Source organism: Pezoporus occidentalis, unplaced genomic scaffold, assembly GCF_034315485.1.
Source record: "Pezoporus occidentalis ecotype Australia unplaced genomic scaffold, CSIRO_AGI_Poc_V1 ctg14, whole genome shotgun sequence".
NCBI lineage: Eukaryota > Metazoa > Chordata > Aves > Psittaciformes > Psittacidae > Pezoporus > Pezoporus occidentalis.
In genome coordinates, this window is record NW_026913209.1 from 4,271,200 (window position 1) to 4,286,576 (window position 15,377).

General features: G+C 40.6%; 1 protein-coding gene across 9 annotated transcripts in view; it reads right to left on the minus strand.

Moving 5' to 3' along the window:
- The window catches only part of CTTNBP2 (cortactin binding protein 2), an 86,131-nt gene extending 73,738 nt beyond the window's left edge, over positions 1-12,393 (minus strand). For 7 of the 9 annotated variants that reach the window (XR_009963037.1, XR_009963038.1, XM_062609626.1 and 4 more), the window contains exons 1-2: positions 12,236-12,393; positions 1,364-1,471 (exon numbers count right to left, since the gene is read on the minus strand). Coding sequence is in view for 7 of the 9 variants with exons in the window: in XM_062609626.1 (XP_062465610.1) it covers positions 1,364-1,471; positions 12,236-12,304 (177 nt within the window). In the remaining 2 variants the exon portion in view is untranslated. Of the gene's footprint in view, positions 1-1,363; positions 1,472-9,836; positions 9,940-11,138; positions 11,312-12,235 lie in introns of those variants that run through there. The other 2 variants (XM_062609628.1, XM_062609629.1) reach the window with 2 other exon arrangements.
- Positions 12,394-15,377: the final 2,984 nt, after the last annotated feature.

Below are 15,377 nucleotides of genomic sequence, written 5' to 3' on the forward strand. Positions count from 1 at the left end.
ATTTGCATTCCTCCAAAGTTAGAAGAGTCAAAAAAAGATTCTGAATGTGGCGTGCATGTTGTTTCCCCTTTTACAAAACCTTAACTGGCAGTCAGGATAAAAAACAAGTCCTGGTCCAGGCAAATGAGATGTGAAATTGTAAAACAGCTAGATGAAAAGGCAGTACATTTCAACATACCTGAAGGCCAAACAACAAGTAACTTCAAAGTGCAGTAATCCCCCAGAAACATACCGTTTCCAGTGTCTTATTGTCATTACAAAATGAAAATTGCATTTTATAAGAGATTCATACCTATAAAGGCTTTACTTATTAATGCAGGTACATCAATGACAGATCCATTTGCATCAAGTGATCTGAAGCAACCACAATCGCAAAACAAAACTGAATAAAAATGCATTTACAATAGTGACTGTAACATTACAGACGGAAAATGTTCCCACACTACTTGATAATCATTACATATACTACTAAATACTAGTATTAAATGTATTTTATTACATTGAGGTTTTGCTTTAGGTGACCTTAAAGGGCATAGTTTCCCCTCTACCTAACTATGAAGCTGAAAGTATTTTCAAAACACATAAGGCTGTTTTCCCCCCTAAACCTGCAGTCTCCTTAGCAGCTCTGTTAAATTTTATTCAGTTCCAGATCAATTTTAAAGTCATTACCGTCATAAAAAGTATCATTTTTTTGATTAAAATAGTGTGTAAATTTCCAGTCAACTTTTCAATTTGCCTTTCAGACTGCAACTTTCTGAAGCAGAAAACCAACGTTCACATGTGCCTAGCATAGCAAAAATCTAATCGAGTATTGTGAGTACTGTTAAGAGTATATATCCTGTATTTCACCTTTCATTAAAAAAAAAACAACAAAAAAAGTCAAAACAAAAAAAAAACCTATGAAAACTTTTCCCTAAGTGGCTATGACCATCCAATTCTGTCATTCCTTCCATTTCATAGAATATTAATGCATTGAAAGACTAGATGCACAAATATATAGACTTTTAGAACAAATAACAGAGAACAAAGAACTGAATTTTCCCTTGAAGTTCTTCCTTCCTTCCTTTCACAGATAACAGACTCCACATTATTAAGTAATATATAGGGGCAGTAACTTTGCAGGTTTTGCACTTATTTCTCTGAAATTTTATTGATATTTTATACAGAAATTACATAGAATTGCTGAATAGCAACAAGTAAATAAGAACATATTTTGTGATTACTGAGATTTAGTCAACCTAGAACATTAAAAATCACAATTTCCTCTTCCAGTAATAATACTCTATGCACAGCACAAATAAAGTGGCAAAAGGGAATAATGAATAAATAGATAAAAAAAAAATCCAACAGCCCGGTAACTTACCCGCAAGGCTTCAATTACAAGGTCTCGTGCTTCTAGTTCTCCTTCCATTATACTCAAAAGCATTCGCAATTCCGGCTTGCTCAAGTTATCCACATCAAACTCTTTTTTCTGTAAAAAACAAAACACTGGTAAACACACTAACTAATTTACTTCAACAGTTACTGTAGATCTGAAACACAGACATACCAGCATCCTAATTATGGGTTCCTCGAACATCTGTAACTTTCAAAAGTTGAGGTCGCTTTAATTATAGTATATAAAGTCAAAATTAATGTCAGTCTATTATTTTAAATTGAAGTGAATAAATTAACACACACACATACCAAAATGCTTTAAATCCCATGCTGTTGCAAGAAATTCCTGCAAAGTCTTGTGAAATGGTAAAGAAACTTTGTCATTAACAGTTCCCTTATGCAGCCTCACAGAGGCCAAAACAGTTCAGCATACCTGAAATAGAACATCAGGGATGAAGGCAAGATGAAGGCAAGAGACAAACCACAGCACACATAATCCAGTATAACCTGTGCCTCACTGGCAAAAAAACTAATTTATCACACCATACTGGGCTGAATGTGATTTTTTTGAAGAACAGCTTGTGAAAAGACATGAAATCTTGTATGTATGCTTTATTTGTAGTCTCATTTGTTTGGCTGAACGGTTCAGTTCAGGTTTAAGTGGTGCTGACAAACAACAGTTCACAACAATATCTTCTCACTCCACAACAAAGATCAGTGTAAGTTTGACTTCCAGACAGTGAATGAGTTTATGCTGATGAATAAAATCACTGAGCACACGCATGAGCACTATATGCTGGGAATATCAGTACAGCTTCTGTAAAATCAAATCTATTTCATAAGCAGTTACAGTTCTGTAACAATGTCAACAGACACATGGGTAAAGGGGATCCACTGGACACTAATATATTTGGATTTTCAAGAAATTTTGGACAAGACTCTCTATCAAATTTTATTACAGAAACTCTTATCCAATCGTATTGCATGAAAAGACACTTCATGGATAGGAAGCAAACACTATGGGTAACAACCACTTTTTGAGATGGAGACATGTAAGCAGCGGGGCACCTCTGGGACCAGCCTTATTCAACTTCTTCATCAATAACCTGGAAAAAGGATAGAGAAGTGGCAGGGACATCTAATTCATGTGAGACTTTGCACAAAATTCCTCACTTAAAAGGTTAACATCCTCATTTTGCCACTACATAAAACCCTGGTAAACCCACATCACAAGTACTGCATAAAATCTAAGGTGTAGAACAACCTTGATCAACAGGAGGAGCAATGATTTCTATTAAGCGTAATTGTTTTGGGAACAAGGCCATGTACTCTAACCAGTATTTCTAGACTGAACAATAGTTATCCTCTACTTTTGCTGTCTGGATCAGCTATTCCTCTAATCCAGAAGGCACATTTTACCCTCCACACCAATGGGTCAAGAAAAACAACTGGTTTCTCTGAAGGCTTTTTCCCCAGTGTACGCTGCAGCCCCTCACAGTGCTCTTCACAATTCTATACAGTGCTTACCAATCTATAGACATGTACAAAGTGAAAAGTTACTAAACAGATGTTGTTCTTCATGTAATCTAGTGTCAATAGACTGGATGTTAACCCACAGGCTGCAGCAGATTTCACTCTCAGTAGGTACAACTACTAAATTTAATTCAGTCAGATAACAGGACCCACCTTTCCACTATCTTTCTTGAACCATTTAATATCTAAATAGCTTAAGGACAGCAATTGATTTATTCATATAACTTCCTTTACAATAAAGAAACACTGTCTCCATTGTTTGGATAGAAAATGATGAAGGGATATTTTTTCCAAACGACACAGAAAACAGGTAAAACACAACATTCAACATTGTAAAACACAACATTCAACAAAAGTCTTTAAAGTCTTTGTTCAGGTGTTTAACCAATACATTATTTTCCCTTTCTAAAATATGTTTGCCTCCTCTGACAAAAAAAGCACCCAAGTTTTCTGATAGACAGGGACAAAGAAAAATACAGTGCAAGAAACGTGATCCTGCTCTTTTCCAAGTCAGTAAACCCAGCTTGGCAAAATGTATATCACAGAGCAACTCTTTTGCCAAAAGACTGATTGTAGATCACAGGTGAAAATTCTCATTTCTGCAGTCTTCCACAAGACATAAATGAAAACACTTACATTCTTAATGAAAAAAAAGGCATTCTTCAACATATGCGATGCAGTGATGAGCTTTTTTAACTAAGCACCTGATCAAGCAATTAAAGCTAATTTTGCTCAAGTACACACCCTGAACTAAGAAACATGAAAAGACAGCAATAACAAGCAATTAAAAGTACTCTGTCAATTTCTAGTTTGATATAAACAAATAAAAATGTAAATAGTCATAAAAATAAGACACACAACTTAGGTTTTATATTTTCACTTCAAGAACTGGAAATAAGAACTACCAAAACCACTTAGTATACAAACAGTTCTAGCACATCAGACTAAAACCCCATTTATCTGAGCATCCTGTCTCTAAAAGCAGCCAACAATGGATGCTTTGAAATCAGTACCAGAGCAAGACAAACATAACGATGCTGCCCAGAAATACTCTCCCAGCCTCCAGCAATTTTCAACCTATACACCTTCGAGCCAGAAATTGTGTTTTTTCATGTAGTAGCTCTTGGCTGACATACCTGTTGTGAAATTGTCCCATTGCTTTTTGAATCTCTATGTCACATTAGCATCCACAACATTTCACAGCACAACTACACAGCTTTTGAAGAACCACCAGCTTTGCTGTCAGCCTGACATCAGCTACATGTTTGATGCCTTCTGATTTATTAAGCACAGAAAACATAATCTATTATTACCCACATTCTCTATGCACAAACTCTGTCAGACATGTCTTCACGTACATACAAAGAATTCCCCCAAACTGATGTCCAAAATCAACCAGAAACAAGACACAAGCAGAAAAACTGAAATAAAGAATTTAAAAGCTTTTAGGATGAAAGAGAAGTCCACCATTTTTTCAAGTCTTGTTTAGGAATAAATTTATGCCCACTGAGGCTTTCTAATCATTCTTTAACCAACAAATTCCCAAACTGGAATGACCACTTTATTCCAGAACATTAAGGACACCTTTGGTTTGTTCACTATGGATAAGCAACCTCGAATCCCCTCACACAGGGCAGAGCGTGCATGGCAGTTGCTGAAGAAGCTACCACACCTTCCCGCCATGCACATCTCTCAATCAGTGCTTATGGAGCTCCAATGTAGCTTACCCTAAGTGGACCAAAATGCATAAAGATTTAATATACTTTCCAGCACAATTTTAAAAATATTTTTAAGATTTGATTTGATAAAGCATATGATGAAATAAAAGTATCCTTCCTCTTAAACATTCCCTGCCACCTTCTGGGGATCAAGATGTCAGCCATGGCAGGTTTGCCCGAAATAGTTATTTCAGATGGAGAACTGTTTGCCTAAGTTACAGAGAAAACTTGTTTAAATTTTAAAAAGTAATCTTCATAATATCTTCCACTGGAGCAATAAGTCTTAAGATGGCCAGAAAAACTACAGACTGCATTAGTAGCTCATGGCTTATATGTCATCTGGGGTTTAGCTACAATACCTCTGGTAAAGTGCCATGCTGTAACAATTTAACCAACAACTTAACAACTATGTAACAGAGTCATCCATTATACTGGTTTCATAACAGGGATATATTAATATTTTGCCCCAGGGTGACACTTGGCATACACAACCAAAGCATAAGAGAATTATTTTTTCCCTCTACCACTTTTGGATTTTAAAGTGTCTGGTTTATTTGATTTATAAGAATAAAGAACGTGAAAAAGACTACAACTTCAGTCCTCTGTGTATCTAAGCCTCCACATGTTATTTTTCAGATCAGTTTTATGAGGGGGGTGTGTTGCCTGGCAGCAAGTGCACTGACAATAGAACAAACAGCTAATTAGCTAAAACTCATTCAACTACCTGTGGAGGCATCGCAAAAAGAGTACGGGCAAAATGATAACCTGCATTGCTAAAGATTAAAAGAAGGTCTACCGTGAACCAAAAAGAAGACAAAACCAGCTCTTCTGAACAAGAGAAGAATGACTTGGGACAGGAGTGATCAAAGCAGACAGACATTTTTCCACCTCCATCATCTCTGGAAAAGACAGTAAGAGGATGAAATTGCAAGGTAAAGAAGAGGCAGGGGAACATAGCATAGCTATTTAGAGCAAAGATGGTTAAAATCTTTAGGATTCAAAAAGAAAAAAAAATATATCTTGTGGGGGAGTGGCAGTGTCAATACTTTGATTTTGCTGACCCAAACCAATTGCTAGTACTGGTATAGTACTGGCAGTACTGGCAACTTCATGAACTAAAAGCACTGTTCATTGTGCTATCACAGCAGCTGTTACAAACTCTGCTGTCTTCAGCAGAAGTCTGAATAGGTAAAGTATAAAAGACACAGCTTCATATATTTCTTAAGCAGAACAGAAGCAAAAGCATCTTAGCTGCAGATTAACCTTAAAGACCATGGAAAACAACTGCCTTCCTCCTCAGAAAGCAGCTACACAGCCTTTTTACAGATGGAGATGGAAACCCAGGAACTGGGAAAAAAACCCGTGGAGCATAATTGAGGGCTGAAGTCAAAAGACAGGGATGGGGAAAGGAGTATAAAAATGGTGTATAGGAAATACATATGGAAAAGCTGTAAAAAAAAGCCCTTTCAGGGAAGGGAAAGGTACATATCTACATTTGTTGCATATTCTATATTGAGTTCCATTAAATACAACAATCCTCTTGAGGATTCACAAAGCAGACTTCCAAGATGAGATTCTAAAAATAAAATGTTTGCTACTACTTATTAGGCTATACAAAGTAAACTTTTAACATCATGAGGCCTCACATCTATGGAAAAATTACACCAAGGAAACATAACCCTGATTCATGTTTTACAACACTGAATATATCCCCCAGATACAACTCATCTGACAAAATATAAAAGATCTGTTTTGATTAATTCTATTTAGTTGCCTAATTCTATTAGTAGTTGCCTACTACATGTAAGTATCTAGTGTGATTTAAAATGTCTAAGGGATCAGAGATATCTTTTGGGGACAGGAAGATATGGCAGAGGATTTAGGAGAATCATCCATGCCATCTGGACGGGTAGCAGGAGTCCAGCAGGGATATACAACCAGTAAAGGAAGCCCTCAAGACGGACTAAGACACCTAAAGGTAGGTGTGAGCTATGTAAGCAAGGTACCTAATGTCCCTTTATTTCCAACAGATCAGCCCAGTCAAAACAGTCAACTATTCAGCTAACCAGCCACTAGAACTATTTAGTCACAGCTTCCCTGAAAGTAATAGGATATTAAACACTGTGCATACATGCAGACACATAAATTTAAGTGCCTTGAACCCCACCCATACCTCCAAGAGTCAGCTGCCTAAATCACTCAAAACCAGAGAAGCTCAGAAACCCGTTCGTAGAAAGACTTTATTCCTTCTAACCACTTGCTTCACTCCACCAACTATAAAAGGAAGTTTCAAGACCTAGCTCAACATAAACATGGATATGTGGTCAAATAAATCCTAACCCTTTTCTAATAAAGAACACTCTGAAAATGGAAAAAGTGTTAAAAGAAGTAGTTATAACATCCATACAGTATTTGTGAATACTTCATGGAAACCCACAATTTATTGCTTTGGCTGTGGAAGGTTTGTTCTTTAGCCTGAAACCAGGGTAAGCACCTGTTAAAGCCATGCTTTTCCAGAAATTACCTAATGCAAAAACACATGTCTATTTCCCACCCTACCCAAGATGTACTTAAGAAGATGTGACCTATAGGAATGTTTTGGCAACAAGAACAAATACGAAGGCACAGAAAAATCTTTCAAGCAAAAAGCAATGCTGTGGAACTCGTATGTCACCTAAGGCCAAGTTTCTTGCTGAAGAGAGTTATCATCTGATGTTAATATCCAAGACTTACATAAATTTCATACAGTCATATCCGAGGGATCATGAGGGGACTGTACATACATTTAATTATGCCCATCCATTAGCTCGATTACTTTTATTGGATTGTTCATCACATGAAGTTACCTGCTTTTTCTGACATCCTTTTTTCCAAGCACAGCTCCATTGCTTTCTGGGTTTTTCAATGGTTTTCTTTAAAAGGTATGGGGGAGGTTTTGTTTAGTTGCTGTGGGGGTTTTTTTTGGCTTGAGCTAACTGCAAAAATTTTAACAGCTTCCACAGTAACCATAAATATACCTCAAAACTGGAATATTTATTTTGGAAATAAGAAAACACAGCCCCCAACCCCTCCAAAATTAGTAAGATACTGACCTTTACATACACCCAGATACTGTCACAGCTGTTAAAACATGCTTGCAATCTATTAACAACCACAAAGGTAACTTAGTAATTTTTTTATTTCAGTGCAAGTTAGGTAACTAAGTCCTCTGTATGGATCTAGGCCCACAACCCTTCAATAACCAAGTTTAAACACCTAACAGGTAATGTCTATTCAAAAAGTCACCCTCAGATAAGTCACTTCCAAGGCAATCAGTACATTATTAGATCCAGGTACAGGTACACACTTTCGAAGCTATCTTTAGAAGTTTTCCAGAAGCTATCTTTTACACCTTACTCGGTCCTACAATAGAACCAAAAATCAATGCCCAAGAAAGCATTAGTTCACATACCATAGAGGCAGTACCTCTTTCCTAAGCCTACTTGACACCTTCCTGCTTACATATTCAAGGATTACACAGGAATTGTCAATCAACTGATCCCTGTCTTGGGTGACAAACCTCAAACTGTTGTCTTCCCAAGCTCTGTTGCTCCCATCCCAATGTCCATCTCTGTTCCTATCCTGTCATATCATCTCTGAGGCCAAAGCGATGCTTATACAAATAAAGTCACAGCAGGTTGGAAAAAAACAGGACATACTGCCTCCTAAGGATTTTCACCTCCATATACTTCCATACATCCGGCTCATAGCATTGCTTCTCTGCACTTCACTTTTTATTGTCAGACATTGTGAACAAGTCCCCATGTGGAAGAGAAAGGGACATTTACAAAGTGGACTATGTTCAGTGGCTTACTCTTATCCCCCGAAACCTTCACAACAAAGAGAGGCCATGCTGCAGGATGTGAAGTAGAAGGCACAGAAAAGGCAATGCTGTAGTCCGAACTAGGGGGAAAGGAAGCAGAAGAGAGGTCTGAAGTGTACCACTGCCAGATGGATCAAGAGATCAAAACCTATCTCTCATCACAGAGGAGCAACGGGACTAAACTGGACAGAACTGTGCTCTGCATCTCACCTACATGTTGAAACATCACATCAGCATTGCAAATCTGACTAGATGAAAATAACTTCTCTGAATAATAATGCTACACTGAGAACTTGTACTCAGACGAGGACAGTGGTAGTTAACCCAAGTTTTGCAAGTGACCATTTTCCAGGATATAATCCCTAATAAGAGACATAGTGTTTGCTCTTGAAGGGTTGTGTCTCATTTTGCTGCCTGCAATATTTTTCAGGAAAGAATCTATTGGAATCAGTTGGAAAACCAACTGATCTAAATCAGCCTGCATAATTGATTTGACCAAACCATTATTTAACATTTCACAATATTGACCAGAATGGCAGTTCTGCTATAAACATTCCTGCAGATCAATAGATAGCGGATGTACTGAGCTGAGCATAAAATCTACACAATGTCACCACAAAATGTCATGGAATTTGTCTCCATTTATCTTTTTATTTTTTTTAATATTGACAGTTTTCTCTGTAGTGCAACTTTTTGGTACGGTTATGTTACCCACAACAACCCAGACTGATCCTTTTGGGTATGCACATACTATTCTTAACGAAATTTTAACTGATGAAGTAGCAAAATCCCTACTCTACAGGAGTCAAGTTTTCACTCTACCAGTATCCCCTAGATGTACAGCTTTACAGACAGCAAAAGGTACTCTCTTTCAGAGAAAAACAATGTTTATGCTTTTGATCACTGGTCAGCAAAACCAAACCCAGAAATTTTACTGAATCATTTTAGCAAACTTCACGTTTGCTATTTCAATAGCAAAAATAGGCTTTTCATAGGCTTTGTTAAAACTACAATGAAGCTGTGTGACAAGCTAGCCCTCTAGGTGCAGCAGACTGATGTTCAACGTTTCAGCAAAAAGACTGTCAAATTGGATTATTTCTTGCTATTATATAATCATTATTGATAGACATTATGCAGATGGAAGTCATTCAAAGACATTTTAAAATACACGCATATGTTTTCTCTCAATACTAGTCCAAATTGCATCAACACAATTTCACTGCTTCAGTGAAATCAAGCTGTGCAGGTATGAAAAAGGACCAGAACCACTCCCCTGCCATTTTCCCTTGTCATCCTTACCATGATAAAAATACCAGGATTTTGTTGGAAAGAAGTGGTGGGCTTACCAAATGCTGTGCTTCATCTAAGGAAACTCAGAATGACAAGATTATCAGCTCTGCTTCTAAATGTAACAGACTACAGAACAGTCCAGGCTTTTTCAGTCAAATTCCCTGGTGAATGTAAAAAAAGGACAGAGGGAGGAACTTTTCTACAGTGCTTCTAAAAGCAGGGAAAAAAAAAAAAAAGTTTTTTTTAAATTTTTTTTTTACTGAGTGTACCAAGATGTAATAACAGCATTCAGTACCAAGAAACCCTACTGTACCATCCTGTGTTACACATGTCCTGCTTATGCCATGAAATCTACACACTAAAGTATTACTATTACAAACACTATTCTTGCAGGTTTTTACTGCAACATTTCTGCAATCAGAATTCTGATAACTGAAGGAAAAAGAAAAAAGAAAAAAAAACTGAAACTGTACCAAAACCAGTATTTTGTTCTAATCTGCAGTTTAGCGTGACTTACAAGACAGTCACCTGGAGGCTTATTATCATCTTAAAAGTAAGCATGATGATTCAATTTGTAATTCTGTATCTTGAGATTAAAGACAGAAAATAAGCTTTTCATACTAACCCTTCAAAAGGAGTATTGCAGTATTGTATAATTACATTTTTTAAATCTTTTCATTATATAGAGTAGTTCTTTTTACTTTCCTGTATAAGAGATAAAATGAAATCAACAATACAACATTTGTAATGGCAAGGAAAAAAAAGGTTAAAAGGAATATTAAATATTTAATGACTGAAGGCAAATTAAAGTAATATCTTAATAAATACCTCATTATCGCTTAAGCCATTACTTTTGTTAGGGAGCAACACACAGGTTATTTCCTAGCACCTCTTCAGTTTTAAAAACATATTTAAAAGCAGTGTGGAGCTATCACTCCTACCTTCTACTGTGAGAACAATAAATTGCATGTGTGGCTTAGGCTGCACTGCCTAACAGGACAATATTGGTGTGCTACTTGATTATGAGCTACTTGTTTGAGTTTTTCAATCTGAAACCTAAGGAAGTAATAATGTGAGTATACTAAAGAATTTAGCATAAATATATCTTACTCAAAATTATGGCTCTAAAGCATTAGTCTTTTTATGAATCATATTTATTTTTATTATGGTTATGTCATTGTTTTAAAAGACAGTGATGTTATAAATATTCACTGAATGAGGTTTACTTATTTAAGTACAACTCAATTTCCACAACACTGCAGAAGTTGTAAGTGCACAGCTGGAACAGGGTTTCACATAAGAATTAATGCCTGTTTGAAAAAAAAATAAAATAATAAGAAAAAAAGGCCAGCAATAACCTCAGTTTCATAGATACTAGTATCTCCTTCCTTCTGGGGCCATCACCTCCAGAAACGATGCCAAGCAAGACGTATACCACTGTAGTTTTACTGCCCTAAACTTTGCACGTCGAGCACTCGCAGCACTCTCACGACGGCTGCCAATCAGGCGACTGATACGGGCTGCTTCGCCCCTATCGGTGCCCGGGTGGGTCTGATCGCTCCGCGCCTGTGTTAGAGGGGGGCTGCGGATCCTAGGGCTCTGCCACAGCTGGGGTGAGGAGCTGGGGGCCCGCCACCGGTGCGGGCGGCCCGAGGGGGTTGACTCTGCTGCCCGCCTCGGTCAAGGGCAGCCGCCGCCCGACACCGTTTGAACGGCTAACACCACACCGCAATCCCTCCACCTCTGCAGGCGCCTCACCCACCCGTCGGGCAAACACGCAGGGAGCGCGGATTCTGCTCGGCTTTTGCATCTATTTTAAGCGGGGAGCTAGAACCCCCCCCCCCCGTAGGTCTCCACACACCGGCGGTCTGGGCGGGAACAGCAGGGGAAAAGACGCTGCCCCAGCGCCCAGAACGCCACAAGGGGGAAAGGAAGGAAAGAACAAGCTCCTCGCGGGCCCATCAAAAGGTTGAAGATCAACATTCCCCCCGGCTGGGGTCTGACAGGTCCCACCGCCGCGACCGCTGTCACCACCTCAGCCCGCCCGCAAAGACCGGGCTCAGCCACCGTCGCCGCGGCAAGCAGCGGGAAAAGGCGGGTGGGCGTGAGGGAGGCGAGACCGGGAAGCAGACCCCGCTCCGTGCCCCCTCCCAGGCGGCGCACGCCGGGGCAGCGGGAAGGAACAATGGGGAGAGAACCCGCCGCCCCCAGCTGAGGGTAATAAGGAGGCCAGCGGGGAGGTAGACCCCACGTCCCTCTCTCTTCATCCTCGGGGCGGGATGGGGCTCGGATGCCGGTCCCGCCACAGCCGAGTCCCGTCCCGCCCCGGGGGAGAAGGAGGGCGGAGGTTCGGAGCAGGAAAGGCAGGTCTCCAGGCGCCGCTTCATCTCACCCGCCAGGCAGCTATCCTCGCCTCGGCTGGGTCGACCCCCTCCCCTCCCGGCAAGCCTGTTACCGCTGCCGTGGCCGCCGAGTCGTCCTGCCCGCCAGAGCTCGGCTCGCTGCTCGCGCCCTCCGTCGCCATCTTCCCGCTGTAACGGCTCCGGCGCGGAGAGCGGCGCGGAGCCGAGTGGCGGCAGCCGCCGCTGCCAGGCGCTTAACCCCCTCCCCGCCGGCAGCTTAACTCCTCCGGTGCCGGGCAGGCGGGGCTGCCGCAGCCGAGCCGCCCCCAGCACTGGCTGAGGCGAGCGACTCCCGCCGGCGGGTGTTCGGATTTCCCCATTCATCCCCTCCCCGTCCGCCATAAGGCGGCTCGGAGCCAGGCGGAGGAGGAGAGCGGGACCCTGCCGGGGGCTGCCGGCGTGCCGTGATGGCTGAGGGGTGCGCCTTCACGCAGGCACTGCTCTCCTCCTGAGCTTGGGAGCAGGAGAATGAAAGAAAGAGTTATGGATGGGCTGATAAAAAAAATAAAGGGCTTTTATAGTGGGCTTGGCTCACCTGATCGGTGAGATGTTTAAACCAGCTGAAACCGTTGAAGGATAGGCATCTATTTATCTCGTTCCTTCCAAAGGGATGCTGACAGTCACCTCGTCCTTCCCGACACCCGTAGAGGGGCTGGGGGAGGACATTTCTGCCGCCAGTCCGTGCTTAACTGACTTATTTTCAAGGCAAGGAGACTTCAGAGCCTGTGTAAGGACAGACCTTTTTCCAGGCCCAGTGCTTCAGCATGCTGCAGCCCGGCAGCCCACTCCGGCCTGGGGCCACCCTTTGCCGTTCCAAGCTGGTACTGAAGCGAAAGCCTGTTCTAAGTCCAGAGGAAGGTTTGGGCTGCTGAGCTGAAGCTGCCACTACACAGGCTGAATGTTTCCCTTGGAGAGCTCCATCTGCGCCATGCTTCCTGCCTCCAGGGTATGTTCCTGAAGGTCCCACTGCTTCCCCTCCACAGTGGGAGCCTACCCGGTGAGCTATACACTGAAACCAAATCTAAGTGTACCCTTCTCTGGAGCCGACTTACTTCCATCATAAGCTGAATTTGCAACACTGTTTACTCTGCAGCCACATAAAACTTGCACCAAGGGCAGGCTCATCTGAGCCTTGCCAGTCTCGTTTCACAGGGCTGTGTCAGGTCTAGGTTTGGGCTGAAATCCCTTGGCACCGCAACCGGACAGAAATGGGCCAATACCTTGCCTAGATCAAAGACAGCAAATGTTCTTCTAAGCACGCGGTACCTAAGGATGTGAGTGAAAACATGCATGAACTTTTTCCCCTTTGCATTACTGGAAGGGGAACTGAAGAGCAATTAGTAGAATAAACTCCAACTGTAACACAAATGCACACTGAACAAAGCGAGCAGAAGGCAGTGCACATGATCCATTACAGGGCACATAAAATCCAGTCAAACAGATGCTTTCTGAGTTTAGGGATTGTTTTTCCTTAAAAATCATCTAGCTCACCTCCTACTCAAGCCTTACACTTTTTATAACTGTAATGAGTGCTTGCATTCTTTCTACTGCTGAAGCTGAGCAACTCCATTGATGACACAGAGCTTAAAGCAACTTGTTTTTCTCAATTCCCAGTATTCTAATACCACTTAATTGGTTTTAGGATATACTGTTGCTTGCTTACTTTAATGACAGCCAAGTACCATATATTACTCATAATAATTCATATAAATGTTGACAGGTACCTTGTGCCTTGCCACTGGAAAACTCATGGAAAAGTCTTTTGTTTCCCATGGGTTTCTTATGGGTATTTAATCTACTCCAAAATGGTTATTTAATCTTCTCCAAAATGGTTTTAAACACTGAAGTTCTTAACCTGTTTAGAAAATGTATTTTCTCTTATTGAATCCTATCTAACATTATCATTGCCAGTATTTCTCTGTTGAGTTAGAATCATGTGCTGACCATCACAGTTACTTATGTGACTTTCTAACTGAGTTGACACAAAGCATACACACAACATACTGTGTAAGTACTGTTTTTTAAATTCCATCCACATCACACCAATGGTGTAGCAAGGGCTGCACCATTTATCTCTTGCTCTGCTGAGATCATGAACTCTGGTTTAGCTGATATTTTATCAATTACCAAACGTACATTTATCAACATAACAATTAATATTAGATTAGTCACAGCTTTACGTCTCAGACTTGAGAACTGATCTGTCTTTCCTCATCTAAAGATAAATCTAGTATGATTTCTGAGAGAGATGGGGGTGCTCAGATCTCAGCCAGCAAAAAATTAATAGGATAGATGGACCAGCAGCACTTCAGTTAAAAGCCTGCTCCCAGACAAGTAATATCCAAGTGCTGTAAGCAGTTTGACCTGCTGTTGTGGTCAAAAGGATGACAGGCGTGCTTTTGAAGCAAGAATGATCTATATTTCTTCCTTATTCCATTAAATGAATAGTCACAACAGTTTGAAAATATTATTGATTTGTGTAATTCTATGAGCCTATACTGCACGTTTGTGTTTCTTCACTCACTAATGACAGCAACGAGACTCACTGTTGCTATGAGATCACTAAAATTCGTATTAGACATTACCAGTTCCTACTGGGGGAGGATTGTCATGCTGCATGGCAATCATGGCTACATTGTCAGGGAGAGTGGTAGACCCCACGTCTCTGAGTTTTTGCTGCATGAAGAGCACTTTTGGACTTGGTATCTTAAATCTTAATCTTAAAATTAGGAAATGTTTTTTCCCTGATTGTTAGTATTGCATCACTGGAAAAGGTCTTACTTATTCTCTGGTTTGTTCCAGTATTTAAAGGGTGGCTATGGAAGCTATGTAAACTCCCTTTGTACAAGGAGTCACATGGAAAAGGCGGAATGGGCACACATTAGTCCTGGGGATATTCCAACTGGACACAAGTGGAAAAAATTTTCACAATGAGAACAATCAGCCATTGGAATAGTCTCTCCAGGGAAGTGGTGGACAGCCCCATCAGTCGACACTTTTAAGATTCAGCTGGACAGGGTGCTGGGACATGTAGATTAAGTCATGCTTTGTCTAGAAAGGTTGCATCAAATGATCCTGGAGGTCCCTTCCAACTTGATATTCTATGATTCTTTGATACTATGATTCTATGTTTATGCTGCTGACATCCTCTTTCAGAATTGTCTTTAAACCCTCAGCATCTACACATGTAACTAA